The 21,007-nt window shown below is 32.9% G+C and overlaps 1 protein-coding gene across 2 annotated transcripts in view; it reads right to left on the bottom strand.

Moving 5' to 3' along the window:
* LOC129810272 (ras association domain-containing protein 10) overlaps positions 1–21,007 on the bottom strand; it is a 91,897-nt gene that overhangs the window by 47,046 nt on the left and 23,844 nt on the right. For both annotated transcript variants that reach the window (XM_055860624.1, XM_055860623.1), the window contains exon 2: positions 3,075–3,261. In XM_055860624.1, coding sequence (XP_055716599.1) covers positions 3,075–3,163 — 89 coding nt within the window. In that variant the 5' untranslated portion in view covers positions 3,164–3,261. The remainder of the gene's footprint in view (positions 1–3,074; positions 3,262–21,007) is intronic.

Consider the following 21,007-nt stretch of genomic DNA (forward strand, 5'->3'; position numbering starts at 1 on the left):
ACAATATTTCGGCAAAATTAATCTAAACTTTTGTAAGCCCAGATGGGGCTCACCTAAATAGAAGTACAAACTTATAGAGGGAAAATGAGGAACTAAGGCTGCCACCCTTATTTCAACTTCCTGAGAGTGAACTGTCCATGGCGACTAATGCTCACTCACTGAAGTACTGATGTTAATTGCCATAAGCAACAAGAGCACCATATAACAACCTTCAGCACCCACCTTGGGATGGTAGGGGTTGGGTGTGTGAAAGGAATAAAGGATTTGGATTGGTGGGTTACAGCCGTCGACAGGGTTGACATGCGTCGAATAGGCCGTACGCTCTACACTTTATAAGATGAATAGTCATTTAATATTTATGTTACAAATTAATTCATTAAAAAATATTAACCTTAAATTTGTCAAAAATAATCAACCTAGCGCTAAATTTATTGAGTATTTATTTTTTTTGAGACTTTTTGTTGAGGTCCTTTTAGAATTATGGGGTGGAATTATACTTACTTCCACCACTGTAACTTACATTTCTAAGACTAACTATTCAGTTGTACCAGTTTTACTAATAATATCACTGATGTTAGGTATATTAAATTATTTTCCTTAAAGCGCATTTGTTTCTTATTGATTAATAGTTTGTTTTTCACCCGTTGCACAACTAATATGCTGTGTGGTAAGTTCTAAATCATAAAAAATATTTTAAAAAAATTGCATCCAAAACAGTTTCGTTGAAATACACTTTTTCAACCGATTCTGAAAACATATGGATTTTTTATTTGAAAAAAAAAATACATTCAATTTCAGATTATAAAATAGATTTCTCAATATTGCAATAAATTTTGGAAAGTTTTCTTGAGAAACATTTTGAATCTTAAAAATCTAAATACTTTTGAATTAATGCAGTTTATTGTTGTTGTGTTTTACTTTATATTAACGTAAAACTTCTGCAAAACTTCTTGTATTTAGAATAAAAACTAATAAGCTTTCTCGAAGTTTCAACAAACAGAATAATATAAATAAACGGAATAATCACTTGAAAATTCATTCCATTCACTTTATTTCATTTTATTAAGGGGGTTTTGTCATTGCTGGCAAATCCCCAAGCATTTCAAATTAAACAAAAATTTTTGTCACTATACTAAAAACAATTTATTATACGTGAGCAAAAGAAAAAGAATTCAGAATTGCTCACAGACTTTGAATGTTGCATTGGGGATATATATGATGGTGATGTTGTAGTTATGTTGATAATGTTTCAAAATTTTCCTTTTCTTTATACAAAACTTAAATATATTAAGGTAATTGAATTCTTTATACGATAGTTTTTCTCCCGAATTCAATATATACTAATTTTCAAGAACTGTAAGTCTAACCTTTATTCACTTTCTTTACTGTTCAAGAATCCTTATAATGTTTTTGAATTCATATAGGTTTCGTCCACTGAAATGTAATTCAAATTCTAAAATCTAATAATATTTAATACTAAACCTATCAAGACCCGATCAAATTAACCGGTTTAAAACTTTTTATAATTACATATATTTAAATGGTACAATGGCGCCATCAAACTTTAAGAATTTTTCAAAATATGCATGTAATATATTTTTTAGTGTTTAAATTTAAATTTTTTCCTGTTTTCTAAGAAAAATTTATTGAGTATCCTATCCTACCGCGGTCTATCATTCGACCGAGTCCACTAGAAAAAACGACCAAAAACGGTCAGTGGGTTTAGTGTTAAACCAAAATATTGTGAATTATGATCCGTGTATACGTTTTTGGTAAACAAAAATCATTATACACTGTTATTCCTAGTGTGATGCAAATGTCCCGATTTGGAATCCTTTTTAGATCACAAAAAAAAAATTTCTGGTGTTAAAGGTCTTCGAATTGAATCCCGTGGGCCTCATTGCAGTTGGTTCCATGGGTATAGGAGTGACTATGTCATCTAGAAAAAAATAATGAATGTTTCGAAACTCTCGCTTGCAAAAAGGCCTAGTTCCTCTAGGGAACATTTTGCTACAATTATTATTATATTATTAAAATATACTGAAACTTCATTTAAAACCGCCCGCCGGTCGTGTAAAATAAAACATTGAACTTTAAAAATTATGATATTTTTGATAAAAGCCAAAATAATAGCCCTCTATATCATTCTTAATCATCAATTTTTCGCACTTATTATGGTCATTTTAGAACTTATAAATGTATTGTATTGTATTGTATTGTATTTTATTGTATTGTATTGTATTGTATTGTATTTATTTTCCTTCATGTGTCTTGACAGCAGCCCCCCTCCCATGCGTCCGCCGCCGTCTCAGCGTTGGCGACCAGCCTCCAAAGCCAAACGGCGGAAATGCTTCTTCTCAGGCTGTGTAATCTTTTGTCGTCATAGACGATGTGGAACCGAGTGAAGGGTGGCTCTAAAAGTTCTGGAGAACCTCAGAAAATATTATATCATTTTTTTTTTGTTAAAGTGGCTCCAGCATTCTTTCCATCAACTATACATATACCACCTTGGTACCACATTTTGAGAAGTATTAAACACCTACGCGAAGTATTTCGCGACATTTGGTGGATTATTGTTGTGGTGTGACTTGGAGACACAAATCATTGGGAATTTCTCTTGAGACTGTGATGAACTCCACCCAAGTGTGACAAATAATTGTGCGCTTTCGATGGCGTCATTCAACTGATTCTCATTGGAATTATTCCCCATCATTGCACCTTTTTCGAGGGAGTTATGTGCAACGAAAATGCGAGAGATATATTTGTTTCTCGAGACTCCCATACCAGAGCTATTTGTCTCTTGATTGGTGTGTGACAAAAATTAATGAGATTTTCTTGCAAAATACTCACGACAGCACAAAAAAGATATTAATAACTCTCTCATTCACCACTTTCAATTATGTCAAGACGATCTCTCTCTGTTCTTCGTTTTGCCTTTGTCTCTGGGGGTCTAGACACCACACTAATTTGCCCACTCTTCTGCAACTCTCGTGCTCGATTTCGCACGAAAAAGCTCATAAAAAGCTCTGGCATGATATGGTACAAAAGTATGTCAATGGGAAGACATAACTCACATGCAAAGTGCCCGGGAAGCTGTAGCCACGGCGAGTGAATCATCCAGGGGGACTCTCGATGAAGATGACCTGCCGACCGTGGAATGCATCTCTATTGTTGACTTTTGTGGATGAAATGGGTCTCCCTCTGCTCGTTGTGGTTGTGCTCAAAGTGCTCAATGAAGAAAACGTGTCAGATATTCATCATCTATGAAGACAAGAAGAGACACCAGGAACATTATAAAAGAAGCAAAACAAAACGTGCAATAATCTACATAAGTTTTAATGTGCAACATTATTAATGGAGGGACTACATGTGATTTATATTTCGCATAAATTTCCACACTCTTGGCTGCAAAAGGAGAAATATCAAAAAGTGACTCTTTTTGTGTTCACTTCTTAAAACCATCTTGAGGCCACTTTGAGTGTGGTTTTACAGCTCAATTCTCTTGAAAGAACCACTGAGTATGTCCCAATAACTTCTACTTAATGTGATTCTTAAGTTACCAACCTAGAAACATCAGCGGTGGTATTTAGAATGCATTACAAAGTTGGACGAAATAAAAAAATGTGGATATATTTTTATTTTCTTATTAAAATAAGAACTTGATAGAATTGCAAATCGCATGGATCAGTCGATAAGAACGTTAGAGCTCAAATAGACTCAGGCTGATCCTCAAGAATATTTAGCTTGTAAAATTTGGCAGTAAAGATTTATTCCAAATTGTTATACACTAAGGGCTGAGGATCATCGATTAAAGGTCCTTGGTATAATTTTCTTTCCTTAATACTTTACTGCTAAATTTTACAAGCTAAATTAGATTTTGAAAATCAAAAAAAAATGGCTGCCAGTATTATGATACCTCCGGGAACTGGGCTAAACATCTAGTCTAATGATCACTTTAGAGAAGAGTCGCATACCCAATGGTTTGTTGTGTTTTTTTTTAAGAGGTTTTAAAATCCCTAAACTATTAATTACTATAAAACCTAACTCCAAGATATTTTATGTTCTAGATTACTTGTGATGAATACAAAAAGCATGGATTTTTTAAAAAATCAGTTAAAACGAGAATTTTTGTCTGTGTATCGTACTTAAACCCAAATGAAATATCTGTGAATATCTTCATTGCCAGGCAAGAATAATAGCTGAACCCAAAGATTCACTGTGCACAGATATTGTCTGCGGTGTGTGGATATATGGGAAGGAAGAGGAGGTTATTTACCTCACAGAATGCGGTAATTTGGTCACGCATTGTCACTCACCACGGCTGTTGCCTCTAGTTCTTTCAAATCATATTCTACCTTAAGCAAACTCATTCTATATATCTCCTTCCTCAGACGAACCTTGATTAGCCATGTCAATATGAGGTTTATTTTAGTGAAAATATTGTTTAATCAGGTTTCTCTTTAAATTAAATTTTGACAAATTTAGTGGGTGCGAGACATCTAAATACTCTATCACGCATCATCATTCAGACAGGAAGAAAATCACGGAGCCTCTTAAATCATCAACAATTATGACACTAGGTGAAAATTTCCTATTCATAAATTTTTATTACAAATCCAAAAGTTCTTTCTTTCTATTCATCTTCTTGCGCATACTCTCCAAATAAGATCATCCGTCCATAGGAATGGAGAACGCACCAATTTGGACAGGCGAAAAAAAACCACAATTTGTTGAGGTGTTAGGTGGAGGATGATTGTGTCCACACGTTTTCGTTTTGGTATACAATAAATTACGTTTTAATGGATGTGCAATTAGGACAATTTAGGCGTCACTGTTTGAGCACGAATATCTCTAATTAAATTTAAATATTTCATAGCACGCAACATAGTAAATGAACAATTTTGAATCAGAATTTTTTTTTAACAACACTAAAATAAATTTTGCATTGAAAATTTCAGTGCGAACATCCTCTGTTTTTTGTATTTCATAAATTTTATAATATTGTTTGTTATAATTTAAAGGTAGTTTTCATTCAGGAAATTTCCCTAAATTAGTTTTTGATATTATTTGTCCTAGAAAGGCAACATGGCTGTTTTACAAAACCAGACCTTATAGTTGTCTTATAAAATGGACTTAGAATGAGTACATTAAAATCCATTAAGATCAATGAGGTAAGTTGTAGAATACCTCTTCTAAGATATAGATGTCCCAAGTTCAAATCCCTTTATGGTCACTGAAAACTTTTTTGGTACTACTAAAGGTATTCGAACTTCGAATTTCATCCAGTAATTTCTATTTTTTCAAAAAAATAAAAATATCAAACGTCTAAAAGTTCGGTTTATGATACGACTCAGTTTCTCTGCAATAATTTCCAAATTGGAATGTTGAGATTTCCTCCCGTTTCAGATAGGCAAAGAAATTTCATGAGTATCCAGAAAAACTACTAAGAAGTATAAGACTTAGGGTCCAAATAGATTCAGACAAATCCTCGAAAATATTTAACCTGGAAAATTTAGCAGTAAAGATTAATCCCAAACAGTCATACACTGTTAGGCATAATGCCCTAAACACACTTACGACTAAAGTCCAGAGACGACTAAGCTCGTTCATAGCCAAGTCAGTTCCTGACACACTACAAACGAGGCTTAACGTTTACTGGTACTCACAAAACATAACTTTCGTGTGTTTTCTGCAGATATTTCTACTGAAATGCACTAGTACTCCTTTGAAAATAAAACTACTTGTAAATTTACTTCACAATTCACTTATAACAATAAGAATTATTCACTAGAATCGCGGAAATTGACTTAAGTCGCGAGTTAGCTTCCACCTCACAAATAATTGTAATTAACAATAATTATTGCACGTGTACTTAGACATGAATTTATACAAATAGTTTTATTTTCAGATGAGTAACTATTAGTGCATTTTAGTAGAAATATCTGCATAAAAACCCACGAAAGTTATGTTTTGTGGATACCAGTGAATGCTAAGTCTCGTTTGTAGTGTGTCTGGAACTGACTTGGATATGAACGAGCTCAGACGTCTCTGGACTACGAACGACTACGACTCTGGACTCGTAAGTGTGTCTAGGGCATAAGATTTCAGATCAACCATTAGGGGACCACTGCACAAATTTCTTTTATCTAATCCTTTACTACCAAGCTAAATCTGTTTGGGCCCTATACAGGAGGTCAGACCTAAAAGTTTAACTATACGGCTTTGCTGTTCTAATTTCTAAAGAGACGAAATTTTTGGAAAAATTGTACTTAACATCATGGCAGTTCATCCGTCCGATTTTGAAAAATTTCTGCAATTGATTATCGCGTTAGAAAATTAAAGACTTTCGAAAACTAAGCTAAACCTCTAGTCTGAAGACTGCTTTATGTGCTGGACACACTTATGACTTGATCCAAAAAACGGCTTAGCGTAATTATAATCAAAATAATGATTAGATAACATTTCCATCGGTTTCCCATTATGCCGTCTCTCGGCTTAAGCCGTAAGTCCGTCTAAGGCTACACTCAAGGGTTCTTCTTTGTGGATTTTTCTTTTCTGAAACATTGATGAAAACTCAAAATTCCAACGTAGAAATGATATTCTAAATGACTCCGTTTCTATCCTGTATTAAGAATTCTGGGTTTTAATGATTGAGAAGCCTCAAAACCGAAAAACCTATAGGGGAATTCTGTAGCGATATGACAATGTCATGTGACAAATTTTCGTGATGAATTTGGGAAAAGAACGACATTAAAGGTCATTGAGCTTCTAATAGCCATTACATGAATCTCTATGAAGCTCTTAGCAAATGGTATGAATCTGATTTTTAATAAATTTTTCCGAATTTACCACATAAAAATTCTTAAATTTGTCATATGACATTGTTACACTGTTACAGAATTCCCCTACTGGTATAAGGAATGATACAAATGAGCTTTAAAAAAAAAACGTGTTTTTATTATCTTACGAGATTTCCACAAAAAGATATGAAGATATGCTTTTTGGGGTCCATATCTTATTTATATTTATGGATTTTAGTGTTGAAGAGCAAAAATTAAAAGATAATAAGACTGACATAGTTATATATAAATAAGTGGGACCAATTCAAGTGAAAACCAACATAATTTTGTTTTACGGTATTTGTAATCTGATTAACAAAGTACGGTCGTGAGAGAATTTTAGATGAACATAAAGAGAAGCAAGGATATTTACACTGTAGATCCTTAACACGTGTAGAAAACAAAATTGCCCATGTTTCTCGTGCACCTACAAACCTCTATAGCCTATATATACAGGTACAATCAACATTAAAGTGTGTCAAATATAAATGTTGTGACATATACCAATCAACCTGTGGTGCACTTTTTGTTGGTTATTCATTTGGTATATTTTATACATGAAAAATCTGCACAGCTTTTGCGTTGAATTTATGAAGTGTGCTAGATGAGGAGGGGTGAGTTTGTGGGCGAAGTAAGGAGGGGTCATAAAATACGATCAGATTACCATTTATATCTATCAGATTCAGCAATCGGTTAAATTATGACATTGGTGCGGCACATAACTTCATCGCAGGACAGGGCAATCTCTAGTACTAAATTTGCTTGAAAACGTAAAACCCGCAGGGCCAGTTCACATAGTAGAGTAGCATTTTGTCATAATTTTCTTCATGATATATTTACAGCATTGTATTTATAGTAACAATTAAAATTAATTTTGTTTTATTCTGAGCCAGTAGTCAGTATATTCTGAAAAATGAAAAATACCTCTTCATCACAGATTAAAGTTTGTGTTAGACGTGAAGTAGTTACTACGAAATTAACCTCTGAGCAGTGAAAGTTCTATTTTAATTAATTTGCTGTCTTCTTTATATCTTTCTAAGTATCTCATATACTATGTTTTTTCGCATCGTAAATTATATTAAACATAAAGCCGAGATCTTTATGGAATTATCAATCTCTTTTGTAAAATTACAAATGTTCGTGACTAGGTTTTCCTCCTGCGTCTCTATAACACCGTACATTGCTATGTTGAAATTGAAAGGTACTTAAGAGAAAACTATAATATACCATTTACTTTTAACTTCTCAATGGAGAATTTTTGTTAAAGAAATCTCCGTTGCAATAATGAGAGAATGAATTTTATTCTTTTCTCATTATGTTCTTTTCAATTCAATGCAAATAATATTTCCAGTATAAAAAAAACAAAAAAAAAAAACTTTAAAAAAAGAATGTCTTGTATTTGCACATAGTGGATTAATCAGAGTGTTTATACTGTGCTTAAGCTCACGAAGTTCTAGAGAAGAATGTGATTTTTTTTTAATTCTGAGAAGCATGACAAAAAAACATCCTTTGCTTACCCAAATTTAAAATTAAATCATATGTTTTCAATGCAAACACCTCAATGGAGCCAACCTATTTAGTTATAAATGCTAACCCAATGGTGTACGCAGAAAAATTAATCTTCGTGGATTATGAATTCTGTCCATTTCGTAACAATGTCTTTTCTTCAACAGCAGAGTTTTCCCGCTGAGTGAGAAAACACATGATTGTAATTCCCTACTTCCTCCCTAGACTTCCAACTTGCCACTGTGAAAGAGTGCGAAAGGAAATGATTCATGAATGAGATGGTAGAATGATTATGCTGTCAACCCATAAGCACCTACATTTTCAACAATGAAACTTCCACTATTGTTTGATAATTTACCATACACTCACACCTCATTCATGGATGGTAATTCCGAATATGACCTCGTTCCTCTTATTCTTAGCTTAATATCTGCTTATTTTTCTTGTAGCACACTCTCTATATCCAACATGATGCTTAATTGTAAAGTTGTGGATACAACAATCAAATTCACTTTTAATTACTATACTCACATCATTGTTTTCTACCACTGCTGCAATATCGTGACTCTTTTGTGATATCACAACTCTCCTCAATTAACCATTAGCTTATTCTTTCATTTTCAACCGCTCTTCTCATTGTAGAAGTATCAGTATCTTATGGAGTACTTGAGGATTTTGCCATGTTTTCATCATCTGGTATTTTATGACAGTAGCCTTACGTTATGGGTGTATGAAGAAATTCATTAACTCCTACACAAATCTATAAAAACAAGACTTAATTGGCCCAGTTTCACTTCCTGATAATTCTAATTTATTTCAAAAAAAAAAAAACAATGGGAAAGGACAACCGTAGATTGCTAGAATTCTCGTTCATACGAAATCTCTTTGATTTACTATTCAATTATTTTATTTTATGATATGAGTTCTTAAGAGTCCAACGTGATGAGACTGCAGTTCTTATTAGCTATAACATAATAAGTAAAGAAGCGATGATTAAAACTTGAGTTGTTGATATTTGTCATTTTCACACAAGGTCATCAAACTTGATCAGACAAAACCGTTGATATGTCGTGTTGAAATTCATTAACTTTGTTTATTGTAAATTAAACCACACGATCCTATTATCCTACTTAGCCACTTTAAACCTTAATAATTCAGGTCAAAATCGATTGTAACCAGTGGCTATCATCGAATTTTAATAAACATAACTGAAGTTGTTGCAATTTATCAATTTATCAATATCTATTAAAATTTACGAGCCATGAAATTTTAGTTCCAGTCTGGAGCTGGCCGACAGTCATAGTTTGGCATGCATCAGAAGGCACGATTTTTTTAGGATGAGATTAAGGGGCAACATGTACCAGAATTCCCAAAATTAGCGGGTATTTCTTTGCAAATTTTCTGTGACTTTTCTTATCAATCAACTAAAAGGAAATTTTCAGGGGTTATTACATTACATATGTCTTGAGGAAAACAAAAATAATCTAGCAGTGGGAACTAATGGAATTTTCTTTTTAGGGAATATCTCCGATGTTTCCCAGCGAAAAAGTAATCACCGTAAGAGGAAAACACTTTTTTGTTTTTTTTTTTTTCCAGAGCTTTCAGTCCCGATATGGACCTTCTTCACTGGCTGGAAGGGCATTAATATTTATTTTGTGACATATTCTTTCATTTTTAATTTTTGAACTCTTAAAGATAGAGCAATTATATAATCTTCCAGTCTTCGACGACACCTCATAACCCAACATTATCTAAGACAGTCTTTTCTGTTTTCCCTCCAAATCCATGTTTTTCTTGGTTTATTTCGAAAACGGCTCCTATATATTTTTTCCATTTCCGAATATGTTTTGGAGGTAGTCAAGGCGAATATTTCGTCCTTAGACACTTATGTTCTAAAATCATTTCGATATCGAATTTACGAAGATGGAAGTTAAACCACTTTGAAGGGCCTATTTTTCAACCCATTTGCTTAAATTGGGATTCTTTTGAATGATCTTTAAATTTACAACCCCACTGCATCGGATTTAATCGGTCATGAATCGGTGGTATACCCGTAAGTGGTTTACCTTTCTCGGATTTACTTTTTCATTTGTTCGTAAACTTGTTACTCATGTTAAAATATTCTAATACCTATTTTTCTAAAGCAATTTCTTATTTAGAATAGTTTTTGTTTAATTTATGAATTAATTTAATCAGTCGTAAAGCGATATCTGCCAAAAACATGCGTAAAGATAATTCAAGTTCTTTCTCGTGAGTTCGAGCACGCCGCAAAGCTGGGACACTTTGCCATCTCTTCTTTTTTACAAAGGTCATTTTTGGATAATTCCAATGATAGTCTCAGTGTTAGCCATAGTCGCATCCTACTGGTGATGATCTACTTGATCAATAAAATTCGATCAATCCCTAAGAAAAAGCGCGAAAACACAATTTATTCGAGTGAGTGTTGAGACTAACCAAAAATGACCTCAGTTCGCGAACTGAGGATTGATTTTCTTGAGGTACTTTGCTGCTAACAATAGAGTCGAAAACGAGTTGAAGTGCACATGGCAATTGGTTGAGATCTGTGGCAAAGACAATCCGAGCCAGTGCTCCCATAGCTCAGTTGGTACACTGAGATAAATCCGAAAAAGTTAAAATAACATTCCGGAAATGTTAATTTTACAATGCATTATTGATCCGAAATCGGTGTAAATATTATGCTTTTTAAGTGTATTACGGGTTAAAGTTACCCTTTTTCATGTTAATTTCACACTTCAAAAAGTGTAAAATTAGCAATAAAAAATGTTGATATATTTTACACATAAAAAGTGTTAAAGTTTCGAAGAAAAAAAGTTAATCGCACTCCCTTTTTTTCTCAGTGTAAAGCATTCGTCTAGATAGCGAAAGGCCCCCAGTTCAAGCCTGGGTGGAGGCAGGAATTTTTCCTGTCCCTATTTGGGTTAAATTGTGGGTTGAAAATCACTTGTTCCGATTGTCGCTCTCTGTGCTCAAACACAAAACTTCTTGAGATTACGTACCAAGCGAGCAGAAGTCTGTTCAACCACTTTCGCTAACAATAGAAGTCAACAAAAAAATATTTTCCACAAAACATAATGTAATAACCTACAAAAATGATATTGATCGTTCCATTGGCAAACTCACAAAAAAATCACAGAAATAATCCGGTAATTTTGGGCGTTCTGGTAGATGTTACCCCTTAATAAATAAATGATAAAAAATGATTAATTGATGAACCTTTGTAAGTTTATACAATAAATATTTCAAATATTGTGAAATATTATTTGTAAAATGAAAAAAATAATACTATAAGCTATTTTGGGATCTCGTGGTGTAATCGGTAAAAGCGTGAGTACTTGAATAGAGAGTTCCCTGGTTCGACTCTTGCAGTCGGAAGATAAAGTTCTGTCCAACAAAAAATCATCAGACGTCCAGAAGAAGGACTATGTCATAGTAAAATGTTTTTAGATAAAACAAGTAGGGGAAAGTGGGGTACCTTTGAAAGTGGGACACTTTTGAAATTGGGATTTTTCACGTATTTAAAAAAAATGAGCCTTATCGTGATATAATTTAGCTTCTCTATCTGTTTGTCCAGCTAAATGATATCACGATATTGCTCAATTTTATTTAGAAATAGGTGAAGAGTCGCAATTTTAAAGGTGCCCCAGTTTCAAAGGTGCCCCACTTTCCCCTACTTTATAATGCAATTATTGTACAAAAAATATACTAAAATGGTTAAGTACATAAATAAAAATTAATTTGCACAGTTTTGCATTATTTAAAAATAAAACATAATCTGATCCAAATGGAATATTTATATTACCGACAAAAATGCTAATTTACAGACCAAAAATATTTATTCTAGATTATTGTATTAACCTAAAAAAAATTAATTATCTCAAAAATCCACAAAATTATGTAAAACAGTCGATTAGTAAAGATTTACATTTATCTGGCAGAATTAAGGCATTAATAATGTGTAGTAATTTTATTAAAATACCTAAATAATAAAGGTTTAGCTTTTTATGTTCATATATTGTCATGTGCAGAATATAAAGATTTTCCTACGTATACATAAATATAACGGTAATGTTGCCACACTACGGATGAAAAGATGAGATGAAAAGCCAACTTCTGTGGGACGGAAATGCAATAATACTCCTTTCTGGGGCTATACGTACATCATTCTTGCAATTATCATGATGCTGAGTGTTACCGACCCATTAACATTATTTAAGCTGAGCACTTTGTGACATAGAGCACAATGAATATTTCTTTTTCTGCCCAAACCAAAAACTGTCTAAGGGAAGGGTGGAAAGTTCTGCGGTAAAGATTGCCGTTTCACAAGAGTGACTTTTATGAGCATGGTGCATCTAATAAATTTCACAGGAACTACCAGCACTCGTAATCATCATTATTAATAATGTTACATGGTAGAAAGTCAAGCAAGTGTAACCCTTTTTGATAGAGCTCTTATGGCAAGAGTGTGAGGATATATCACCCCTTTCTGTGGGAAAATAAATGATTTTTTTCCTTTATGTAAAGCAGGGAGAGAAAAAAGTCAAACACAGAGTCAGCAAAATATTCTTTTTGGCATCTGTTTCACAAAAATATATTAGTTCGCTCAAAATTGGTTGGTATATACGGTATAAAAGTTGTGATATGAGTTTATGAATGCAAAAACCCACAGAAATAAATTATAAATTTTAAATATTTATTTAATTTTACTATTTATTTTCTTAGTAGAGAAACTAGGGCGAAATGAACTAAAAGACTAAATAAAACAGTATGATGTTCTTATTAAATATTTATCAGTCTAATTTGTCATTGAAGGTTTTTCGCAAATTATGTATTTAAAGAAAAAAATCTTTTGATGGACAATTTAGCCCCAGTCTTTCTCATTATACAAATTCTTAATAAAGCGGTTTGTTTTTGACATACCTATCAATAAATAAATAGCTACTATCGATAGTTTTTATTGACTTTAGTAAGTTTTGCTTTAAGTTGTAGGGTAAAGTGGTACAAGTTGGACAGTGGTACAAGTTGGACAATGGTACAATTTGGACAGGGATTTTCGTCTTGATAAATTTAGTACTTCATTTTTATTTGTATATTTTTAATGCTTTAGTTTTATAATTTGGTTCCTTGTGCTTAAAAACAAATTTTGTACTGTATTTATCAAGAAAAAAGCCATGTCCAACTTGTACCGGCGAATTGTCCAACTTGTAATACTAATTCCAAATTATACACTTTACCCTATAAGGGGTGTAAATTAGTCCAATGGATAACATATAATATACCCTTACTAAAGTGACACATAGTAAATTGCAGTATCGTAGGAGCAAAAACAATGATAAATGAATTATCTCGTTAACTACAATATTGAGATGAAATGATGATTAACAGATAAGTGAATTTGGATTTGTCACAGTTTCTGACTCAAAGAAATTTTCGACGTTTATCTTATTCTACCACTCAATGTGATTAAAGTAGTGCAAAAACGTAATAGTGGATAATAGTATTTTCTCATCTTCTTTTAACATTCCTCTTTTTCTTTCAACATATAATGTCCACTAATTTAATTTGAAAGCAGTCGTTTAATTAAGTCATCTGGAATGACTTCAGCAATCGGATTTACAGTATCTCTCACAGTTTTTATTGCTCGATCTCCATAGAGAAAGCAGTGCAATATAGCAATTTAATTGCTATTTTCCATTCTCCCAAGAACCCTTTTCTGGACGAAAAGTCTTTTGTCTGCACAGAAAAAAATATTTCATAAAATTCTTCATAAATTATTTGTGAATTCCTTCTGGGGACTCACGAAATACTCGTAAATCCTACAACCCACTAAAAAATTCGTAAAAGTTTGTATTTCTTCACAAACATTATTCGTAGCATTAACACTTACCGAGCGCTTTTTGTTCTTTTACAAAAAAAGTTTCTTAATGTTTTTAAATGCATAGAAGTGTGTTTGTAGAATTTTGTCATTTGTTTGTATAGTTTTGCATAGAAGAATGTATGAACAAATATTTGTGAAAGAGCAAAAGTGCTCGATAAGTGATCATATTAGGAGCAATGTTTCTGAAGACTAACTTTTACAAAGTTATTTGTGGGAAAAAGGATTTAGGGTAAATGTCCTATTTCAAAACCATTTCCAGACGCTTTAACTTTGACAGAAGATTCAACACATTAAGTTCAAATTTTTTTCCGAAGAGAATACATAAATTTGCTCTTTGACACTTCTAGAATGTTACTGTTTAGTGAAAATTCTTTAGATATAATTTGAAAACTTCTTAAATACAAGAAAAATACATGAGTGCAAAATGCTTTTATTGGAAACAAATTAATCCAAATGGAGACAAGGGAAAGTTTCTAATTAGAGACAAACAGTGTAAGTGAAACCACCACGAAAAGCTTCCAAAACCTTGTTGAATTGCTCTTGAGTGCAGGATTTGTTCTTATTCCTGGTCGTTTTCTCCTTTCCCATCTAAAACAATAAGAAAATCTATCTAAAAAAATCATATTTACGGGGTTTCCTACTGAAGCATTTGCAGATTCTTCAGAAAAACCCTTTTTGTTCACGAAATTGGTAATTATTTCATTTGAAAATTTCACGTACCATTAACAATAAAGATTAGCACTTAATTTAACTAAAATGAGCCAGAAATATGACATAAATGTTAAACAAAACGAATAAACAACAGTCATTTTATTGTGTTTTCCATTGGAAAACATAGTCGATCGATGAAAAATTCAATGGTGAAAAGATACACTTTTAATTTTTGCAGAAATTAACAAATTAAAATTTGTGAATATGAATGGATTTTCGCTTTATTTGGAGTAAAATTAACTAAATAATGAAACTATGGTATAGAAAATTTATAAATATAGTAATTTAGTACTGTATTTATCATGAAAACAGTGACGTTTCCATTTAGAGTAGCGAAAAATTTCCATTTGAAGCAGGTTTTGAATTAGCTTAATTTACCCTATGAGTAATCTTACAAACATTTGCGAAACAATTTTACAAAATATTTTCTTCTGTGTAAACAACCTGAACAATTGTCTGCCCATCTGGTCATCATATAGGTGACAAGCCTAAGGATCACTATATGAGGTGTTCAGGAAGCTTCTCACGAAATATCCCTCTTTCTTTCTCATATTTTTGGCATAATTTTAAAAACATACGCGTGTTTTCTTCACCTTCCGAATATCTGTTAGAAACTGTATTTATAAATATTTTTCAAGATCAAATAATGTTAAAAATACTCGAAATAACGATTTTTTTATTATTTGTACAAGTTGAGGTATTTAAAAAAAAATTAATTCCCTAGCAAGTTTAAATTGACATCAATTAGTTATGAATATGAACCGCTAATGAACTTAACTGTTAAACAATAATTATTTATATCTGAATTTAAAAAGTATTGACCACGCCGCCATGGTCAATACTTTATGTGATACATAAATCGGATGTTAACCGGTGCAATAAAAAATAGACAGTCGAAAAACACTTTGCGAAATAATGTACTTTTAACTTGTGAGCACGATGCTTTTTTCGGTAAGCTGAACTAGGGTGAAAGCGGTGAAAGGGACACCTATTGACACGACCTGGTGTCAGCACCTATTGACACCCTACTCTGTACCATTTGGAATACGAGATTTAAAGAATTATCCTTATCGAAAAACGTAAATAAATGAAAAAAAAACGCCATATTAGGGGAAGGTGGGGCTACTTTGAGCTGTGGGGCTAGATTGTTATACGACTTTTTTGCCTATTTCTAAATCAAGCTGGCCCTTACAATTATTTTATTTGGATCCACAATTGTTTTATCAATTCAAATTACATCATGTTAAAACCCAGTTTCCTTTACAAATATGCTAAAAAATCGTATAACAATATAGCCCCACAGCTCAAAGTAGCCCCACTTCCCCCTACTTACATTTTATTAGACATGTACATTAAATAAATTTGAACATTTTAACAAAAGTGTCAATAGGGGTTCCCTGTCGAAGAGGTGTTCATTCGATCCTACTTAAAAAATTATTATTCTAAGATTAATTGAAAACCACTTTCAGATTATAGTGTTTAAGTCACGGAACCGAGCATTCTGCAAAACTAGTACTATTGCTACCATTTTTTGCTTTCTGTGAAATATATTAAATAGTCACTTATTATTTGTTTTGTTAAAATGCTGGACTGGGTTAAATTATAAGTCTCAGAACTGAAAAGATCATCTTTGCCAAGTTCACACGGATTATCTTCCCATCAGATAAAGAGATCTCTGCCCCAGATACCGCAGTGATTACTATCACGTGAAGTATAGAAGTAGAAGGCTATCGGGAAGAGAATGCGACTTCCAAGAATTCTTCTGGATCTCTGTGAAAAAGGTGTCCACCGGTTCAGATGATAATTATTCCCATAAGATATTGTTATATCAGCAAGATTCTACAAGACTTTCACCATGCAGGAGGTTGGCATATCCTCCTGAAGGCACGGTTTCCGTTTAATTTCCCTCATCCAACTGGCTCGCAGCGTGACTGGCAAGCAAAACATTACCTATAGGCTGTGGAAGCATTTGGTCAACATTCCCAGCCGCCACCTCAGCTAAACGTGCGCTGTGGAATTCATACGGAACAGGTAAATTTTGTATCAATTTTAGTTCGTCGTCGGTCGAAGGGAAATAAACCATCTGGTGTGGCTGGGCCGCTATTACTTTTCCATTGTTCTTGACTTTTGGCGTATCAATTTAATTTCTTTCCACTCGATCGAATACCGATGATTCACAAGAGGAATTGGTGCTCAATCGATTCCCCTAAGATATCACGAAAAAAAAAACATGGACGAGAATTTACTGAAGAACACACACATCACAGAAGAGAATTTAGAAGAACACCACAGTGAGAAAATGAGTGAATCAATTGATTAACTACAAAATTCCATAAAAATTGACTTATACACAGTACAAACTCTCACAGTCACACTCCACTGAATTCTTCTTCCCATTTCACTATGGACATTATCCAGAGTTAATGGGAATGCTCTTCTTTCTTTGTTCTTTGAACTATATCTTGGGAAATTATGATACTGCAATTGAGACGTTAATCCCGAGAATTCATTTCACAGTCTCTTCCTCAATCCGTTTCCTGTGGTATAATTTAACTTAATTCCTCATTTGCTTTTAATCCCATTTCACGTCTAATCTCGTGGAATTTTAATGCTCAAAAATTGATATGCATCCAAAATCGTGCTGAGGAAATTCTTCGATGGATTTCCTTTTGAAGTCGCGATGTTTTTTTCATGCAATTGTATTGCATGAAAAATTTAAAATACTCGTTATTTTTTCTTATTATTCTCATTGATCATATCAATTACTTGTTATTTAAAAAGCTTAAAGAGCGAATAAGTAATTTGATAGTAACTTGGTTGCAAGTATTTTTAGATGACAATTTTATTTGGTCCGTTGAACAAAGAGAATAGATAGAGAATTGCGATGTACCCAAGTGTCTTCCAATGATTTTTTTTTATGTTAGCTGGGACTAAAGGTTATTATTATTAATCGAGTCGAGGCTTTAGCCTCGTGGTGAAAGGATTAATCAGTCTTCGGGGACTGTCTAGGAGCACCGATTTAGTTCCGAGAAAGTCTTAAATACACCTGGAGGTCCCTTCCTTGCTCCCTAAACTAAAGGTAGAACCTAGACTAAAGGTATAATACCATATACTATACAATTAATAACTGAACAAAGAACAAGAAAATTCCCTAAAATATTTCATTATGAATTATGATGATTCATAAATGAGAATTTTACTATGTTGTACAATCCATATGATTGTTATTTTTGTATGTCTGCAAAAAGTTATTAATTAATTTTTTTTTTACTAAAATGAATGGTGCTGGAAAAAATTGTAGCAATCAACTTTCATTAAGTTAATTAAATTTCGAATACGGGAAGCTGGGGCAGAATGAGACAAAACGTTTTTTACTATTCGAACTCCATAGAGAGAGCGATAGTTGATTTTTTACTCCCCTAAATTTCCATACTCCACCCCCCGGAGACCGCTTTTCTCAGCAAATCTCCGCGTGTCAGACGATTTCTGAGAAATGGCATCATGATTTGTCGTTCGACTGTCGACAGCTCTAGAGATCAAACAGTAAGAGATAGAGACTTGGAACCTTCGTGGGACCCTCCTCCCATAAGTGGATACAAGGATCGTTAACATATGCCCTTCATTCAGCTCCCACTTCTCTCCTTCCCCTCCAAAACCATATTTTCTTTGGGATTGCTCGAAAATGCATCATACGATTTTTTTCATCTATGGATATGATTTAGGAGTTATCCAGGGTATGAATTCTGAGATACGTGAGTTTTTGACGTGAGAAACTCACGACTTCTGGATCGTCTTTTGTAAGAGTTTCGTTAAGTTTTCATGTTAAGTGTCATCATGCGAAACACTTAATGCACCTAAGAATTTACACTTCACAGTTCTTACGAAAGCTTTATAAAACGCTAACTAAAGGTGATCTCAGAGCCATGAATTTCTCACGTGAGTAACTCAAGCGTCTCAGAATTCATACCCAGGTGGACATTTCGTCATTATACGAAAATAACTTTGAATCATTCCTAATTACGATTTTCAAAGTCAAAGGTTAAAAAGGCTCTAAAGAGCGTATTTCTCATTCGAATGCTATCATATTTGGGGTCGTTTGAAAGGTCTTGGAATTTTCATAAAAGTAAACCGGTTCCTGTCGGTTCTAAACCGGTAATGAACTTATTCATTTCTAGGCGATTTTCTTAGTGATTTGTATATCGGTTAAAATGGTTTAAATGAAGTGAAATGGTTGAAATCGGATGTGAATCGCTTGTGAATCGGTCAATGGTAAATGATCCGAAAGTACTTTTTAGGTGTAGCAAATAATCACTTGTTTGAACATTTCCTAAAGCATGGGACACTTTACTATCCCTTTTTTAATGTAAAGTACCAGCTTCCAGATGACTATCAGTCAGCACATTATTATAAGAAATTTATGACTTTTAAACATTTTTTTTAAATAATCTTTTTAAAAAAATCTTTAATGTACAAGAATTTAAATATTATTACAACTGTTTTTTTTTCTAAAATCAGATATAATTACACAATTTTAAATTCTGTTTAAATTCTTCCAAGACCATAAATACAAATTGCAGCTTGCTGTATGGAATCGCCCTGTATTCTCCTATAACTTACGAAAATTTCTGTAATCCAAAATTTCAACCCAAAATTGTACAATGGTATTGATATATTATATTAATTCATTATATTGATTCCAAATCGTTACATTTTCCCCATAATATTCTGATTTCGCATAAAGTTAATTAAAGTTTGCGAAAAAGAGTTGAAGCTATTGGGTAATTAATTTTCAACTTGAATTTCTGTATGCTTTCGTTGATGGAAAATGCGTGAGAATTTCGATGTGTTTCACAGGTGAGCTCATTTGATTTTAAAATGATTTATTGCGTACGAATGCCATATTGTGTGTCAATAAACACTAGCAAATTTTATGGGTTTTCACCGTCAAAATGGTAACAAATTATATATCACGCCATGGGATAAATTTATTGTAAACTAATTAGATGCAACTCTTATCACTAATTTTGCACACTCATTGGCAAAAAAAAACATTTCATAGCATTTCGGCGCAAAATCGGCGAAATACCCAATGTTGCCAATCAGATTTAATCATTGAAAAGTAATTAAACCACAAATCTAACACACTTTGTATTTATTTAGCTAATTGATGTCCCTTAGTAAACTACTAGTATAATGTTTCGGAATATTGCCAACTTATGTACGCATATGCACATACGCATGGATTGTTTGTTACATAATTAACCAAGTTTGAATGAACATTGAATGCTCGACATTTGATGTAATTATGTAATATTCAATTCCATATTAATGAATTGCAAATATATTTAATCAATACCCAGAAGTTAAAATCCAATTAATAGGAGTGTAAAATAATACAAATTCTGAATTAATTGGAAGATAATATGTGAAATAGATTAATTGACTGCTCAGAATCGATCGAGTCGAGAGTCAAGATGTTCCTTTTTTATTATAGCGCCATAATCATATAACAATTTGAGAAAAGTCATAGTTAGAGACTAGATAAAGTACAATATATTAACCAAAAACTCCAGTAGTGTAAATAATTCTGGTATAAATTCACTTACAATACTATTGGAACAAGACAATCAACAATAATAATGTGAGGTGCAAGAGCAACGATATAGAACAAATTGAATTGAATTTGATTTTATTGCTGACTCTTATTGTTTTTTTTGTATTGTTTATCAATTGACCAGGATTATTTCACGACGATATGTGATAAAACTCTCCCAAAAATTTGATTGTTGAACTTCAATTCGTGTTAAAATAATATTGATTCTAAAAATATTTTCTCTATATCGCTATATGGTTGGTAGTCAAATTCACGTTTCGGAAAATATATATACTCGCCACTTTGGGTAAATATCAAAGTTGAGGCATCCCTCTCTCTTGTTCTCTCTCTACCCTTTTATGATGGAAACCTCACTCCCTTGCACTCCATTTAGCCTCTTTGATCAAACAAATCCATCGATGTGATGATTATTTTTTTACCAAACGGATATTAAAGATAGAA

The sequence above is a fragment of the Phlebotomus papatasi genome, chromosome 1 (genome assembly GCF_024763615.1).
Source record: "Phlebotomus papatasi isolate M1 chromosome 1, Ppap_2.1, whole genome shotgun sequence".
NCBI lineage: Eukaryota > Metazoa > Arthropoda > Insecta > Diptera > Psychodidae > Phlebotomus > Phlebotomus papatasi.